This window comes from Phycodurus eques, chromosome 13 (assembly GCF_024500275.1).
Source record: "Phycodurus eques isolate BA_2022a chromosome 13, UOR_Pequ_1.1, whole genome shotgun sequence".
Classification (NCBI taxonomy): Eukaryota; Metazoa; Chordata; class Actinopteri; order Syngnathiformes; family Syngnathidae; genus Phycodurus; species Phycodurus eques.
The window spans coordinates 10799824-10816508 of NC_084537.1; the positions used below are offsets into that span (position 1 = coordinate 10799824).

A 16685-nucleotide genomic window follows, 5' to 3' on the forward strand; every position below is an offset into this window, starting at 1 on the left:
GACAGACAGACAGACAGACAGACAGACAGACAGACAGACAGACAGACAGACAGACAGATAGATAGATAGATAGATAGATAGATAGATAGATAGATAGATAGATAGATAGATAGATAGATAGATAGATAGATAGATAGATAAATAGATAGATAGATAGATAGATAGAAAGAAAGAACCATTTCAAAGACAAAACAAGTGTTTTTCTACCAGAAATACATTTGTAAATTTTGGGGAAAGGAAGGAATTTCATGTAATATTCTTAATTTCTGAAAGAGGTGTTTAATGGGACACGCTATTCCAGTGGAGCAACCGAATGGCACAATTTTCATTTCAAGAAGTGGAGATACCTTTTAGTGACCATGAAGAAGAATTGCCTTTTAATTTATGGAGTGGAGCCTCCCTTTGCTGGCTACTATTAGCAATATAACAAAATAAAGGCAGTATTGAAAATTCATGTTTGAAAAAAATATATTTTTGCATCTTTGACTTCCTGCACATTTTAAAAACTAATTGAAGGGTTAAAAAATATAAATGACTGGCTATTTCATGCTCATCACAAGAACTGATGTCATAAAAAATGTAGTAAAAGAAGCAAGAAAAAACACATCTTTAAAACTACAGACTATGTCTACTCACATTTTCCGTGGAGTCTGTACAGACGGGACAGATGAAAAAAGCTGGAAGAGCAGGCTGTTGAGGATCTCAGACAAAACTGTGAAAGAGCACATCAGACTGGTTCTTAATTTGCAGCTTTGTCCACACATACTACAAACTCCCGAAGCACCCAAACAAACCAGTTGAAAATGTATTTGCAGTGCTGAAATACTGCTTATCAGGAAACCCGGGGTGTGTCATTTCACCTGAACCACATGAAATGAAACATGCAGTTGACTGGTTGATCATCAGGAATGTCGCGTAAAATGATCCAATTTAAATTTATTGGGCCTGGAAATTATTTATTTATTACCACTAGTGTATCTTTGTTCATCTATCTACTGAACAACTGCATAGCCGCTTGAAACCTCCGGTAGCTAAAAATACATTTCATCGGATTGCTGCAGGGCTATTCCTCGGCGCGACAACGAGGTGCTCTAAAGCGGCCAAGCCAGCTTCAAGACCTAGACCGCACACTGGCAGTCAAGTCGAACTTAGAAAAAATAAAATCCCCCTTCATGGGTCTTACTCCCTTCTCTGTGTGACATGCGTGCACTCATTGAAGACAATGCGGCATTCTTATTTGCCACTGCTTATTTCAGCAAGGCAGTGCAAGCTCAAGTTACAACAATGCAGCTAGGAAAGAGTACGAGTACTAGACTGGCTTGTCTCCCATTGAAAATGTGTGGTACATTACGAAGTGCAAAGTACGACGACTGAGACCCCAAAGTGTTGAGCAAATGAATTTGTACATCAAGCAAGAATGGGAAAGAAATCCACCTGCAAAGCTTCAACAATTAGTGTCCTCAGTTCCCAAACGCTTATTGAGTTATTGTTAAAAGGAAAGGTGATGTCACACAGGTAAACATGCCCGTCCAAGCATCTTTGGAACAGATTGCAGGCATCAAATTCAAAATGAATGAATATTTGAAAAATAAAATAATTATGTTTCTCAGTTTGAATATTAAATATCTTGTCTCTGTAGTGTATTCAATGGAATATACAGTACTGTAATATGCTGAGGTCACAAATGACAGACAGGCCTGTTGTCCTACTGTTTTTCTCCACAGTCCCACAGAGTTTTAAAGAGACTTCGCAGTCTTACACCTGGCAGTTCAGGGTTATCGCCCTGGTACATCATCAACTGGAGTCTGAACTCTCTTTGCCAGAAGTGCAGTGACTCGCCTGGTGTGCCTTATTCCATTCATAAGACATTAGATTTATTGCACATAACAGAAACGTCCCACCACAAGACACCAAGTTTTTTTTTTATTTTTTTATTACATACTATGTTTAAATGATTTCTGAGCTTCACATCAAAAGATGTTGTTTTACCTAAACACATAATCTTTTATTTGTCCACTTAAATCAAACACTGTTACTTGCTAAACTCAGCTGCAAAAAAAAATAATTAATATTGCCGACTTTAATGTTACTTGTTCAATGTAGCCTGGATATATTAATATTCTCAATGTGGGTGCACTGCAAAATTGTCTTTGAAAACAAAAAATACTTAATAATTTGGATGATTATGCCAAATCCAATGGGCCAGGTCTTTCTGTTAAATAAATGGAATATATGGAACTGGGGAGAATGCTTGGCAGGAGTGCCAGATGTCACAACATTGAGTCATCTTAATTTTTATTGTTATTCATTACCAAATCTATTTTCATATGGTTCCACATAATAATGAGTTGTTTCCATTTTTACAGATACATTGTTGGGATGTGTAGGGATGCTGCTAATGACAGTGGGGTAAGCATACATGAAAACCACACACATTTGTACACACAGTAATGCCCCCTCTATCGCTGGGGTTCAGTTCTAGGCTTCCCCCGCAATAAATGAAAATCTGTGACATGGAAATACCTTATTTAAATATACCCCAGCATGATTTTATTGGATTTATGGCACTTAAATTTTTTTAAGGTCTTTAAACATACTTTTAAAAAAAGTACAATTAGATTTAAACGCATTGAGAGAGGGGAAAAGCAATGGATAACACAAAAAAATATTGTACAAACAGTATAAAATAATAGAGTAACAACTGTAATAACACAATAAAATTTGTGATACGTGAACTGCGATCTCGCGGGGGCTTACTGTATTTTTGTTGTTGTTCATGGAATCGAAATTGACTGGTAACAAAGTACATCAGCTTTCTTTCTAAAGTTTTGGAAAACTGTATTATGTAAGTATATCTGTTCCATATGCATTTGAATTTGAATTCTTGAGTTTGAATTTCAAATTTAATTTCAACTCCGAAATTCTAATTAAAAAAAAATTCTAATTCAATGAATTCTAAAATTCTAATTCAATGAATTCTTGAGTTTGAATTTCTAATTTAATTTCAACTCCGAAATTCTAATTCAAATGCCCCAGGATATAAAGCAGATTCTCTCGTCCGCTTAAGTCTGTCATTGATGCACCCTCATGCCAGATACGCAACCTTGGTGGAGCAAGCCCAAAACATCACCGCGTATTGTAAGCCCCTTCCAGAAAGCTATCAAATGTATGTAGAGACAGATGCTACAAAAGGTCTTTTTATATTTAAAGTGCACTATATTTTTTTCATGAATTTCAATGACATTAACAAGTCTCAGGAAAACTCCATGCTCCATGATTTACAGCCAGCCGGAGAATTTAATGAGTTAGTTCAATGAGTCTATTTGGTGTTTGCACACTCATTCAGAGGTTACGTGTACTGGGTGTGTCAGAAGTGTGGACAGGAAAATATGCGTGGATCAAAAGTGCACAATCCCAAATAATATTAATGCGCAAACAGGAGAATATAGCTCAAAATGAGACACACAACTGATCCGGTTGTGTGTCATTTTCTTACATAAAGAGAAAGACCAGAGACCCTTTGGCACTATGTAAGTGGCTCTTATGCATTCAAATGAATTATCTTCATTTTAATGGACACATTTTATTTTATTTGTGGTAATTCTGGTGTTTTCCCTTTACTGTCCACAGAGAAGGCGGCGCTGCTCTTGTCACATCGTTCTGTGTGTTCAAATACATAGCCCTCATCAACATCATCTTGTTCTTGCGGCATGACTCTGCTCTACACGGTAACTATTCTGCCTCTTCTTTTCCTTTCGGCTTCTCCCGTGACAAGCATCCTCCTCTCGAACACCAACTGCCATCATGTCTTCCCTCACGACATCCTTCTCTTTGGTCTTCCTCTAGCTCTCTTGCCTGGCAGCTCCATCCTCACCAGCCTTCTACCAATATACTCACTATTTCTCCTCTGGACGTGTCCAAACCATCGAAGTCTGCTCTCTCTAACTTTGTCTCCAAAACATCGAACCTTGGCTGTCCCTCTGATGAGCTCATTTCTAATTTTATCCAACCTGGTCACTCCGAGAGCGAACCTCAACATCTTCATTTCTGCCACCTCCAGCTCTGCTTCCTGTTGTCTCTTCAGTGTCACTGTCTCTAATCCGTACATCATGGCTGGCCTCACCACTGTTTTATAAACTTTGCCCTTTATCCTAGCAGAGACTCTTCTGTCACATAACACACCTGAGACCTTCCTCCACCCGTTCCAACCTGCTTGGACCTGTTTCTTCACTTCCTGACCACACTCCCCATTGCTCTGGACGGTTGACCGCAAGTATTTAAAGTCCTCCACCCTTGCTATCTCTTCTCCCTGTAGCCTCACTCTTCCCCCACCACCCCTGTCATTCATGCACATATATTCTGTCTTACTTCGGCTAATCTTCATTCCTCTGCTTTCCAGTGCATGCCTCCATCTTTCTAACTGTTCATTCAGCTGCTCCCTGCTTTCACTGCAGATCACAATGTCATCTGCAAACATCATGTTCCACGGGGATTCCAGCCTAACCTCATCTGTCAGCCTATCCATCACCACTGCAAAAAGGAAGGGGCTCAGGGCTGATCCCTGGTCCCACCTCCACCTTAAATTCATCTGTCACACCTACAGCACACCTCACTGCTGCTCTGCTGCCCTCGTACATGTCCTGTATTATTCTAACATACTTCTCTGCCACGCCAGACTTCCGCATGCAGTGCCACAGTTCCTCTCTGGGTATTCTGTCATAGGCTTTCTCTAATCTACAAAGACACAGTGTAGCTCCTTCTGACCTCTGTACTTTTCCATCAACATCCTCAAGGCAAATAATGCATCTGTGGTACTCTTTCTAGTCATTAAACCATACTGTTGCTCTCAAATACTCACTTCTGTCCTGAGTCTAGCCTCCACTACTCTTTCCCATAACTTCATTGTGTGGCTCATCAACTTTATTCCTCTATAGTTCCCACAGCTCTTCACATCACCTTTGTTCTTCAAAATGGGCACCAGTACACTTTTCCTCCATTCCTCAGGCATCTTCTCACGCACTAGAATTCTATTGAACAAGCTGGTCAAAAACTCCACAGCCACCTCTCCTAGATGCTTTCATACCTCCACAGGAATGTCATCAGGACCAACTGCCTTTCCATTTTTCATCCTCTTTAATGCCTTTCTAACTTCCCACCTTACTAATTATTACCACTTCCTGGTCCACCACACTTGCCTCTTCTACTCTCCCTTCTCTCTCATTTTCCTTATTCATCAACTCCTCGAAGTATTCTTTCCATCTAGCTAGCACACTGCTGGCACCAGTCAACACATTTCCATCTCTATCCTTAATCACCCTAACCTGCTGCACGTCCTTCCCATCTCTATCCCTCTGTCTGGCCAGCCTGCATAGATCCTTTTCTACTTCTTTACTGTCCAACCTGCCATACATATCATCATATGCCTCTTGTTTGGCCTTTGCCACCTCTACCTTTGCCCTGTGTCGCATCCCAATGTATTCCTTTCGCCTCGCCCCGGTCCTCTCAGTTTCCCACTTCTTCTTAGCCAACCTTTTTCCTTATATGATTTCCTGTACTGTGTGGTTCCACCACCAAGTCTCCTTCTCTCCTTTCCTGCCAGAAGATACACCAAGTACTCTCCTGCCTGCCTCTCTGGTCACCTTGGCTGCAGTGGTCCAGTCTTCTGGAAGCTCCTCCCGTCCACCGAGAGCCTGTCTCACCTCTTCCCGAAAAGCTGCACAACACTCGTCCTGTCTCAGCTTCCACCACATGGTTCTCTTCTCTGCTTTTCTCTTCCTAATCTTCCTCCCCACCACCAGAGTCATCTTACACACCACCATCCTATGTTGTCTAGCCACACTCTCCCCTACCACTACTTTACAGTTGGTAACCTCCTTCAGATTACATCGTCTGCACAAGATTTAATCCACCTGCGTGCTTCTACCTCTGCTCTTGTAGGTCACCCTATGTTCATGCCTCTTCTGGAAAAAAGTGTTCACTACAGCCATTTGCATCCTTGTTGCAAAGTCTATCACCATCTGTCCCTCCAAGATCCTTTCCTGGATGCCGTACTTACCCATCACTTCTTCATCACCCCTATTACCTTCACCAACATATCCATTGCAATCTGCACCAATTACAACTCTCTCTCTGTCTGGGATGCTCAGAACTACTTCGTCTAGCGCCTTCCAGAATTTCTCTTTCAGCTCTAGGTCACATCCTACCTGTGGGGCATAGCCACTAATCACATTACACACAACACCTTCAATTTCAAGTTTCAGCCTCATCACTCGATCTGATACTCTTTTCACCTCCAAGACATTCTTAGCCAACTCTTCTTTTAAAATAACCCCGACTCCATTTATCTTCCCATCTACACCATGGTAAAATAATTTAAACTCTGCCCCTAAACGTCTAGCCTCACTGCCTTTCCACCTGGTCTCCTGGACATACAATATATCAACCTTTCTCCTAATCATCATGTCAACCAACTCCCGAGATTTTCCTGTCATAGTCCCAACATTCAAAGTCCACACATTCAGTTCTAGGCTCTGTGCTTTCCTCTTCTCGTTCTGCCGAAGAACCCGCTTTCCACCTCTTCTTCTTCTTTGACTTCGAACCACAGTAGCTGAATTTCCAACGGCGCCCCGCAGGTTGACGGCGCCGGTGGCAGACATTGTTAACCCGGGCCACGACCGATCCGGTATGGAATTCTTTGGATGAACGCTCATATTTGTTTGGCAAAGTTTTAAGTCAGATGCCCTTCCTGACACAACACTCTGCATTTATCCGGGCTTGGGACCGGCCTACAGTTTGCACTGACTTGTGCCCATGATAGGGCGGCATTGGTAACTATTCTGCCTCATTTGTACATATTCATGTCTCATGGTGGTGTATTCAACCCTTTTTTAGTACATAAAACAGGTTAATTGTACATAATGTAGTAATGCTCTATAATTAATACAATGTTCTCCCCCTCATGATTAATGGAAGCCAAAGCCATACATAACCAAGAAGAAACAGGGCAAAACCCTTTTTTTTTTTACATGATGCACATTCGTGTAAATTGTGCAAGCTTATTGTTTTCAATGGCATAAAAACACACATTCATTTATGCAGATTGTAGATGCCGTGTGTCTGTGAAACATGTCTGTTAGAATAAAAGTACATTGTTATCCCATATTTACTCTTATAGTATTTTCAAAGCATGCATTTAGCAGTATGTTGATTGTATCATAAAAGTTGATGTTGTCTGTGAAGAGGACTGGGCCCTCATCACAAAGATAGCGGCTGGAACATTTTGCGGTCAGAAGTCAAAGGTTGAAGCAATCAACCCTGAGGAAGAACACATCTCCACAAAGAGTCCTATATGTGATCGTTTACGATGCTACTATGTGCTCCCCCAACTTTATAGCAGCAACAGCTTTGTAACTAGGAACTGTCCAAAAGGAAATAAAAAGAGAGGGGACGGACAGAGAGAACTCAGAGCGGTATAGAGACTGTAACTAAACACACTCTCGTCCGTTTCTCCTTGCAAGTCTGAAAACTGAACTACCTCGGTGTCTGTCTTGTTTTTTTTAGGTGTCTTGAACCTGACAATGTCCTCTTCAGGTTCTCACCAACTTTGTACTCTAACCAGTTCATATTGACATTGGCATCGCTTTCTTTGTTGTATTTTCAAGGAACACGTTTTCCATAATGTCATTAAAAATGTGTGCATTTCTCTCGCTCAGGCTCCTGGTTAGCATGATTACAATACTCTACATAATTTTTCAACTGGTGTGCCTAGTGAGCCTTAACCCTGCATGGAAGAAGCTGGTGCAGCAAACTCCTGAAACCAGCCTGATCTCCTGCTCGGTGCTCTTCTCAGTTACAGCTCAGATCCTCTAGAGCCTACTCTTCCAGCTTGTGGCTTTCTTCTTTGTGCAACGAAAGAGTTGGTATGAGCCGCCCAAATCGATGTGAGTAACGCCTCCTAAAGTTTTCAACTAAATCAATGAATCAGTAAAACTATAAACACAACTTGTGTTTGAAACAGAAACATTTAAGATGACAGTATTGCCTAAGGTAGTTTCACTACTGATCAGTGGAGTGGAAGGAATCCTGTGGTATTATTTTGGTGAAAATATACTGTATGTACACAAACATAAAAAATAAAATTAAAAAAACAAGCCATAGTTTGTTTTTCAAAATATATTTGTTCGCACAAGACATTTCCTTACATTAAAATTGGTCAGAACATCCAGTTAACCAGTGGCAATGTTAGAATACGAACAAATTGGGCAGCTTGTTTGTTCATTATCTTTTTATTATATAGAGTATGTTTTTTTTAGATTTACCAGTAATATGGCTTGTTCAAGAGAAACACTGTCGAGTCATATTGAGTTGTACAGAATTTCTTTTACTTGAGTAAGACTTGTGACCCATGTAGTCTACCTAACAACAAGTGGGCATCAAAACAAATTCACGTGCCAAGAAAAATTTATATTTCGTATGTTTCTGTAAATCTGCAGCTATTTTTTTAGACATTTGTATTTTCATTCGGGAACTTTTATAAAGAATGATGTTCCCATTAGACGTGAACATTTGTGCGTGTGTGTGTGTGTGGGGTTTAAAAAAACTATAACTACTTATACACACAGTAATTATGACAGTTACAGTACAACGTTTTTAAAACATTACAACATTGTTACAGGTTATTCAAACAAAAAGGTATTCAAATAAAGACAAAAAAAAAAAAAAAAAAAAGACTTGGAAGACCATATAGGTGATTTGAGCGTCAAATATCCACACGACTGATTTTCCATTCCTGTTATTTACTCCACTTCCTTTTCCGCTTTAACATCACATTGCGTCCTGTCAGCTCCACATTCTTGTCCTGAAAGAAGAGTCCACCAGATATGGTCAACCAACTACAAATATGGTAGTTATGACAAACCACAAAGCACAATGTGTTAATGCACAGAGCATATCTGCACTGTGCTCTTGCAGTCATTTTTACAGGACGGCCATACCTTAGAATAGAAGCAACAACAGTGGTGAACTTTCTCCATTTATAGACAATTTGTCTAACCATGGACTGATGAACATTAAGACTTCTAGAGATACTTTTGTAACCTTTTCCAGCTTCATACAAGTCTACAATTCTTAATCATAGGTCTTGTGAGAGCTCTTTGAGCAAGGCATGGTACAAATCAGGCAATGCTTCTTGACAAGGGACAATTCTAAACTGGTGTGTGTTTTCTTGTGGCCAGAGCAGCTTTAAGCCACTTCTCCAATCTTGTCTCATTGATGAGACTCCAGGTTATCTTAGACCTGCCTCTGATTAGATCTTGTAGAATCCATAGCCTCGATGTTCTCTTACTTTTCCCCCTTCCTGTCCTGTGAATGTTTACGTTAATTTAAATTAAAAAAAAAAAGATATGAAAACACAGAATTATTTGTGCGGTATGTTTCAGGAAACTGCTTATTCTTGTGATTTAGATGAAGATAGACCAGATTTTATAACCAATTTATGCATACATTTAAGACATCCCAAAGTGTTCACATACTTTTTCCTCCACTGCAATTGTATTTTTTGCAGCGTGTACGGTGTGTTCTCCTGCATGAGAATTTAAGGTTCTCACAGTTCTTTTTATACTTTGGCAGGTAATGGTCATTTATGCTTTATTGGCCATCCACCAACCACTGTGCGAAGTTACTGAATACTGCCAGGAACTGTAACACGCTGTAGTATACACCAGTCTAGAGCATCGCATACATGCTCAATGGGTGACACATCCGGTGAGTATGCTGACCATGCAAGAACTGGGATGTTTTCAGCTTTTGTGTACAATCAACAATACAAAAATGTGTACAGATCCCTTGAACACGGGGCTGTGCATTATCATACTGTAACATGAGATGATAGTCGAGGATGAAGGGCACAACTGATCAACTCGAAGGAGCTGTGTTGCACTGCATGAGGCAAATGGCAGTCACAAGAGATAGTGGCTGGCTGTCAAACACTTTTGAAAATTATATCAGTGATAATTAGATGGAACCGTTTTTTAATATAAACGAAAACAATCCCAGTCACTGTGCTGAAGAGAAGACGGACCTCCATTTTGATAAATGACGTGACGTTCACGACGACGTACACGTCTCACGGCTGTTCCGATTCAATGTCGTGCACATCCTTTATGCACCCGATCGGAGAATAGACCAAATCACATGTAAATAGTTGACCAGAGATCTTCAATCGGAATAACAAAAAAGTCTCCATGTAAGCCTGGCTACTGTGTGGTTGGTCTGCTGAAAACAAGCCCTTCACCTGTCAATCAAATATATGTTAATGTTCGTTATAGCCAACTACTGGATGAATAACGCGTGCCACTGAGGTTATGATTAATAAACAGTTCACGTTCCCGTGTTCGTGTTAATTGGGGGCTAACAGAGTCCACAACTCGGAGAGCCACTGACATTTTAAATGACTTTGCCGTGGTGGAGCAAGCTGTTTAGCTCCTTAGCTCGCAGGCCAGCTTGTTAGCTCGCGAGCTAGCTCACTGCTGGCCGAGGGAACACAACCGTTAACTTTCTCTTAAGTGTCTGTTGTGTGAACGCTGTACTTGGAGCTGTACTTACTAGCGGATCAACTCGTCGCCGATGTTACGTGTGTTTCGCGGTTCCACAAGTACTGTTTCTTGACAATAATGTGACTCAAGTAAAAATAAAAAGTAGTCCTCCAAAAAAGTAAGAGTTAAATGTACACAGTGAAATAATTACTCAAGTACTGAGTAAATAGTATCTTCAGATTTTTTATAACCATAGCAGGAAAGTCAATACAATAAAAATAACAAAATAAAATGACTCTTTTTGGGGGGAAACAATATGTATAAACCACTTAAAAACACAAACAAATACATTTCAATGTGTTCCTGTACAGTAAATGAGTATTTTTGACTACAAAAAAGTGTACAGTCTGTACCTGCTCTGTTTGCTCCCAATCTGCTGGCACCCAGCCCACCTGGATGACCTCTTTTCACTTTGGATCGTGCATAATACACGCTGACTTTGCTTCCATTGATCTCGCTGTCCTCCATGGCCTCTTTGGCAGCTGCACACATTTCTTCACTCTCATACTCCACAAAACCGAACCTAATGAAAATCAACACACACTTAAATGTGTAGCACAGACCAAAGGTGACCAAATGTGTCTAGTATAGCAGAGATTTCTTTCGATTTTTTTCCCATGTTATTGTTAACATGGAACATACACTAAGCTAGTAGGGGCAAACTGTCGGCGCATTCCATGTCGCTAAGATAGTGGGGCAGTGTCATCGCATACCATGTTTGTGGACTGCAGGTCGTAAACCAAAATAAGAATGCCTGCACATTGTGCTGCGGACAGTCTCACTATATGTATTTTATTATTGGGTTGAAAAATGTTGATTTACTTTTTTACTTAAGTACTTTTATGTGCGTACTTTTGTACTTTTACTCAAGTAACGGAATGGCTTCAGTACTTTTACCAGAGATTTTGTATTGCACAAGTATTAATACTTTTACTTAATTACTGAATACTAGTACTCTTGACATTTCTGGCACAGACTAAGACATGTCACATCCATTTTTTTTTGTAAGAGATACACAATGCAACTTACCCTTTTGACTCTCCTGTCTCTTTATCTGTGGCAACTCTTGCACAGAGACACCCCTCAAAAGCACCTTGAAGAATCTCTGCAGTTGTCTTCTCCCCAAGTCCCCATACAATCAGTGTTTTTGACTCCACTAAGAAAAGAAAGAAACAGAGCTGCAATGTTCCTGCTCTCAGTCAAAGCAGGCAAGAGTCTTGGGATGCATTTACAACGTGGGTCCAAGTGCACAATTCTGATTTAGTGCTTTCAAATTATCCTGATCCAATATGACTGCATTTACATTTACATAACATAAAAACAAGAAAACCAGTCAGTATCTGGTGTGACCAACATTTTCCTCACATAAAACTGCAAATTTTAGTCTTCTATTGTGGGCAGCCTAAGGCACATCTATGCGATAAGCATGCCGTCTGCATCTTAATATGCCACGCCTGTAAAGTGGATGGATTCTCAGCAAAGGAGAAGTGCTCATTAACACCGATTTGGACAGATTTGTTAAGTATATTTGAGAGAAATGGGCTTTTTGCATCCATAGAAAAAGTCCAAAGATCTTTAAGGGCAGCTCATGAAAAAAGTGTTACATTTATATTTTTGTTTGGTGTATTAAATTCACATACTATTTAGTTGGCCTGGACTGAGTCTTTCTCCCAATTATTTAAATACAGCATTACGGCAGTACTTCACTGGTTGCTTCTGGCTACTTTTTCCTGATTTCACTCATTCACTGCCAGTCCTCCATGTTTCACTGCCAGTCCTCCATGTTAACATGGATATTTGAATTCAACGGCCGTCAATGGCAGTGAACATATGCCTTCAATGTTTACTTTTTTTGTTTTGGTAGATGTGTATATAATACAATAAACTTTCATATAAATACATACCTCTTCCAGTCTCTGGCCTTTCTCTCATTTCACAGAATTCGACTCTCATCCGCCTCTTTCGGACGTTCACATTTTTGGTGGCATTTAGGGCTTGTTGAGCATCTGCCACAGTGGCAAACTCCACAAAAGCATATCTGTAGGTCATTGGACATCAGATGTTGACATTCATTTGCATAAAAGAAAAAAGAGAGGAGAGAGAAAATAGTGTACACTTACCCTTTAGCTTTGCCATCCTTGTTTGGTATAGCAATAGTGACAGCGTTCTTAAATACTTTTTTAATGTCATCTTCCTTGACTTTGAAAGGAAGGTTGCTTACAAAGAGTGTGGTGTTTGGACAAACTTCAAATAAAAAAACGGGGAAAGCAACATTTTATGGGTTATAAACATATACTACACACAAAAAGTAAGGTGATATTTCTGTGACTCTTCCAGTCTCTCAGTAAGTCTGTTGCAACCTGCTGATGAAACTGTAAGACTTTCCTTGGAAAAGAGCCTGTCTTTAGAGAGTCACAGAGTGTCATCAGCATGTTGCAACAGCGACAGAGAGCGACTGAAAGAGTCAGTAGCTTGTCGTTGTAAACAAGACCTTTTAGGTGCTGCACAGAAATTACCTTCATTGGTTGTTTTTTTGTCGGCATTTTTGAAGCTGCTGCCCACTCCGACAGAGTCAATAATGAGAAGCCTGTCTTGGATCTTGGCTCCTTGTTTGAATTCCCTCATTTTACTAGCAACTCTTTCATTTTTAAACTCCAAAAAGGCAATACTGTTGATAAAGACAAATTTAACTTAGTGTTGAGAACATAGAGCTCGATACTATTATTTCGATAATACAAGTTTCACATTAGTAAGAATGATTATTGACGAAAACCCACCCTCTGTCTGGGTTCTCAGCCTCACCAGGAAACCTGATTTTAATTGCTTTAGGAAAAATCTCCCGGATGTCTCTCCTTGTTGCGTTATATGGGACATTCTTCAAAAACAAGCATCTTGCATCTTTACCTGACAATAAAAATGGTCAAATGAAGGTTTCTGGACTTTGTTTCAGAGACTGCTTTTCATTAAGACAAGAAAAAGCAAACATTCATATTGTTGTTTTTTAAATTAAACAATAGAACCAAACATCTCAAGGTTTGTACACAGAAGCACAACAGTCAGAAGCACTGACTACCTTTCTTGTCCAGCTTTGGAGCCTTCACCTTCGTTTTCACATAATCCACCGTTTTGACCTTTGGTTTAGCGATAGTCACTGGCTGACCAAGAATCATCTCTCCATCCAGCGACAAGGCTTTAGTCACATCGAACTCAGAGGCCAAATCAATAAATGCGTGTTTTCTTTAAAAAAAATAAAAATAATAATAATAATACATAAATAAAAAATAAAACAATACTGTAAAAACCACCTAATAATTAAATCATCTACTGTAAGTAAAGAGCTACTCACCTGGATGGAGCTAATCTGATGTCTTGTACAAGAAGACTTTGTGTCATGAAGTAGTTTTCTAATGAACTATTGACTTCTTCAAATGTTTTGGAGTCGTTTAAGTTGCCAACAAACACACAATAGCCTATAAAAACAGACAACACGTTTCAAAGGAACTTTCCAAACAGAAAATGTCATTGTGTCTCTAATATGAGTCCATACCATCATTGATGAGTTTAGTTTTCTTGGACGGTGAGGTTTCTCCCGTAGATTCCGCTTTGTGCTTGCCTTTTACTGAAACAGATCAAAGTGACATTTGTACATAAATCATTAAGATAGACAGTGTTTTCGTGTATCCTGTAAATCCACACAGGTTGGTTAAAAGCCACCAGTAAATAATACTTTGTAATGACTATATTTGTCAACAAAGGCATGTTAACCAAAAATTTACTTAAAAAGAAAAAGTACAGTACAGTAAATGTACAATTACATTTTTACAAACTTCCCTTTTTAATGGAATTTTGGATAATAGTACTTTTCACTTTGTCCTTCAAAACAAGATTAGAAACCTAGGTTGCACAAGCAAACTCAAGCAATGGACATTGTTTGGCTAGAAGCACAGGCTCAATGAACACCGGTGTTGCCACAGTTACCTTGAAAAAGTAACAGTTACTTTACTGATTACTTGAGCTTAAACGTAACTTAGTTACTTTACTGATTGCTTGAGTTCAAAAGTAACTAAGTTAGAAAAAGGTAACGTTTTCATTACTTTCAGCAGCTGCCATGTGGCAGGAATATCACTTGATCCACGGTACAAAAAAAAAGCATTAGCTTAACTGTACCAATTACTTGGTAATGTATGCTACACAAGTTACAGAATGATGTCATCAATATGAACCAATAACTTAAATATTAGTGTAGTTGACGCCCCATTTAATCATCACTTAGTGCAGACTTGACAAGACAACACAATACAGTAAGTACATAAATGTCAACAAGCACACCATTCTCAGTAAACTTTTCTAATCTTAACTGATAGATAGAGAGATGGATGCCAATGGTGGTCCATGAAGGCAATTGTGTTTGTGCGTGCGTTTGTGCATGCGTGCGTGTACATAAACGTGAAAGTGAGTGGCGGTTTGATATTGGGGGCATACGGGAATACAAACACAAACACACACACACACACACACACACACACACACACACACACACACACACACACACCATTGCTCCCACCATTGTAATTTGGATGCAAAGAGCGAGAAAAGGGGACAAGCTTACGCAATTGTCTAACTAGCAAAGCTGTGGGTGATTGCCGGGGGCGGGGGAGAAGCATTTACTTACGTGACGTCAAACCAGCTCACAGTCCAGACTACAATGAAGTTGAAACTTCTCACTTTTCATTGTGAATATTATTTAAGTATTGTAAGTCCTTCAGTGAGACACTCCTTAACCTCCATGACCGATTTATGATGTAACACGTTCTTAATTTAAGATATTATCTATGTGTTTCACATTAGTGACCACATATTCTGTCCTAACACTTCCTCTGAAGAAATAATCCATCTGTTCTTATGAGACTTACAGTTATTGAGCAGGGTAGCTTGTTTACTCACTTGTGACGTTAGTGTCTTCATCGTCATTCTTCAGAACCTTACTTGGTGTCTTTTTAGATCTTGTGCCCTGCGTTAGACACACCAACAAATGTTATCACTACAGTATAGGTATGTTAGGACAGTAATTCAGAAAAGTATCTAATTGAAATTAATTGGTCCGAAAAGTATATATTTACTACAAACATGGCATCTCTTTGTTGTTGATTTATTCATGCTAGCAAGGTAGTATAGTGACAGGTAGGGGGAAAAAATAACTCTAAACTCTTCATTTTTGATTGATGGTGTACTTGGGATTTTTCTAATGTAAAATATCATGTACCATGGCTCAATAAAGTTTGGGAAATACATCACAAAACCTAATGTTAAACAAAACAGGACTGAAAGACAATGCTCTGTCTACAACAAACGAAATTTACTGTAAAGACGACACAAAGACGGGTTGGACCTCCTCGAAAAATTCTAAATGATTGTTAGTGCCGAATTTTAAATGTAGTGTAGTGCTTTTAGTTGAGCAAGAACAGAACAGAATGAAACAGTGTCGCTGTACAAGTAAAGCAAACACGTAATCGCTGACTTATTTGTTATCTAAGTAAAGGTGCATTTTGACTTGGCAAAATCATTGTTGGTGAAAAAGTAAGTAATATATTTACCTTCACCATTTTTATACAGCAAGTCGGTGACACACGTGCGCGCTAGCTAATGTTTCATACTACGCATGCCCATGACGCATACGGGTGCCCAAAAGGCCAGAAGGGGATCGCGCATAGATAAAATTTAGGTAGCTCCAATACGCCCCTTTGATCTGCATGTCTACAGGAAAGCGAAACTAGTGGGGGCGAAGTGTCGTCACATGCCACATATGTGCACGGCACAAAACAAAATAAAAATAAAATAAAAATATGACACGGATGCCTGCACATTGTGCTGCATAACGCCACAAAATAAAAACAAGGGAACTGGGAATATCCTTTCACAGCAATAAAAATATTCGGTATCGTAATCGCCCATCCTGTGGCGTTGACAAAAAAAAGTAAACCTCATGAAAATTGACTGTAAAATAACCAATTTAGGACTTGTTTTCGATGAACATGCATTGCCTTTGATGGAACTATTGCCCCTACAACATGGCTGCTACGTAGGCACGTCGCT

At 39.5% G+C, this 16685-nt stretch overlaps 1 protein-coding gene across 1 annotated transcript; it reads right to left on the reverse strand.

Moving 5' to 3' along the window:
- Positions 1 to 8157: 8157 nt before the first annotated feature.
- LOC133411611 (nucleolin-like) lies at positions 8158 to 16276 on the reverse strand. The gene is made up of 12 exons (XM_061694178.1): positions 16187 to 16276; positions 15537 to 15603; positions 14140 to 14211; positions 13939 to 14062; positions 13666 to 13829; positions 13370 to 13496; positions 13109 to 13260; positions 12713 to 12836; positions 12497 to 12630; positions 11622 to 11748; positions 10946 to 11115; positions 8158 to 8857 (listed from the first exon to the last, which is right to left on the reverse strand). The coding sequence occupies exons 1-12, from the start codon at positions 16193 to 16195 to the stop codon at positions 8796 to 8798; spliced, it is 1332 nt and encodes a 443-aa protein (XP_061550162.1). The 5' UTR covers positions 16196 to 16276; the 3' UTR covers positions 8158 to 8795.
- Positions 16277 to 16685: the final 409 nt, after the last annotated feature.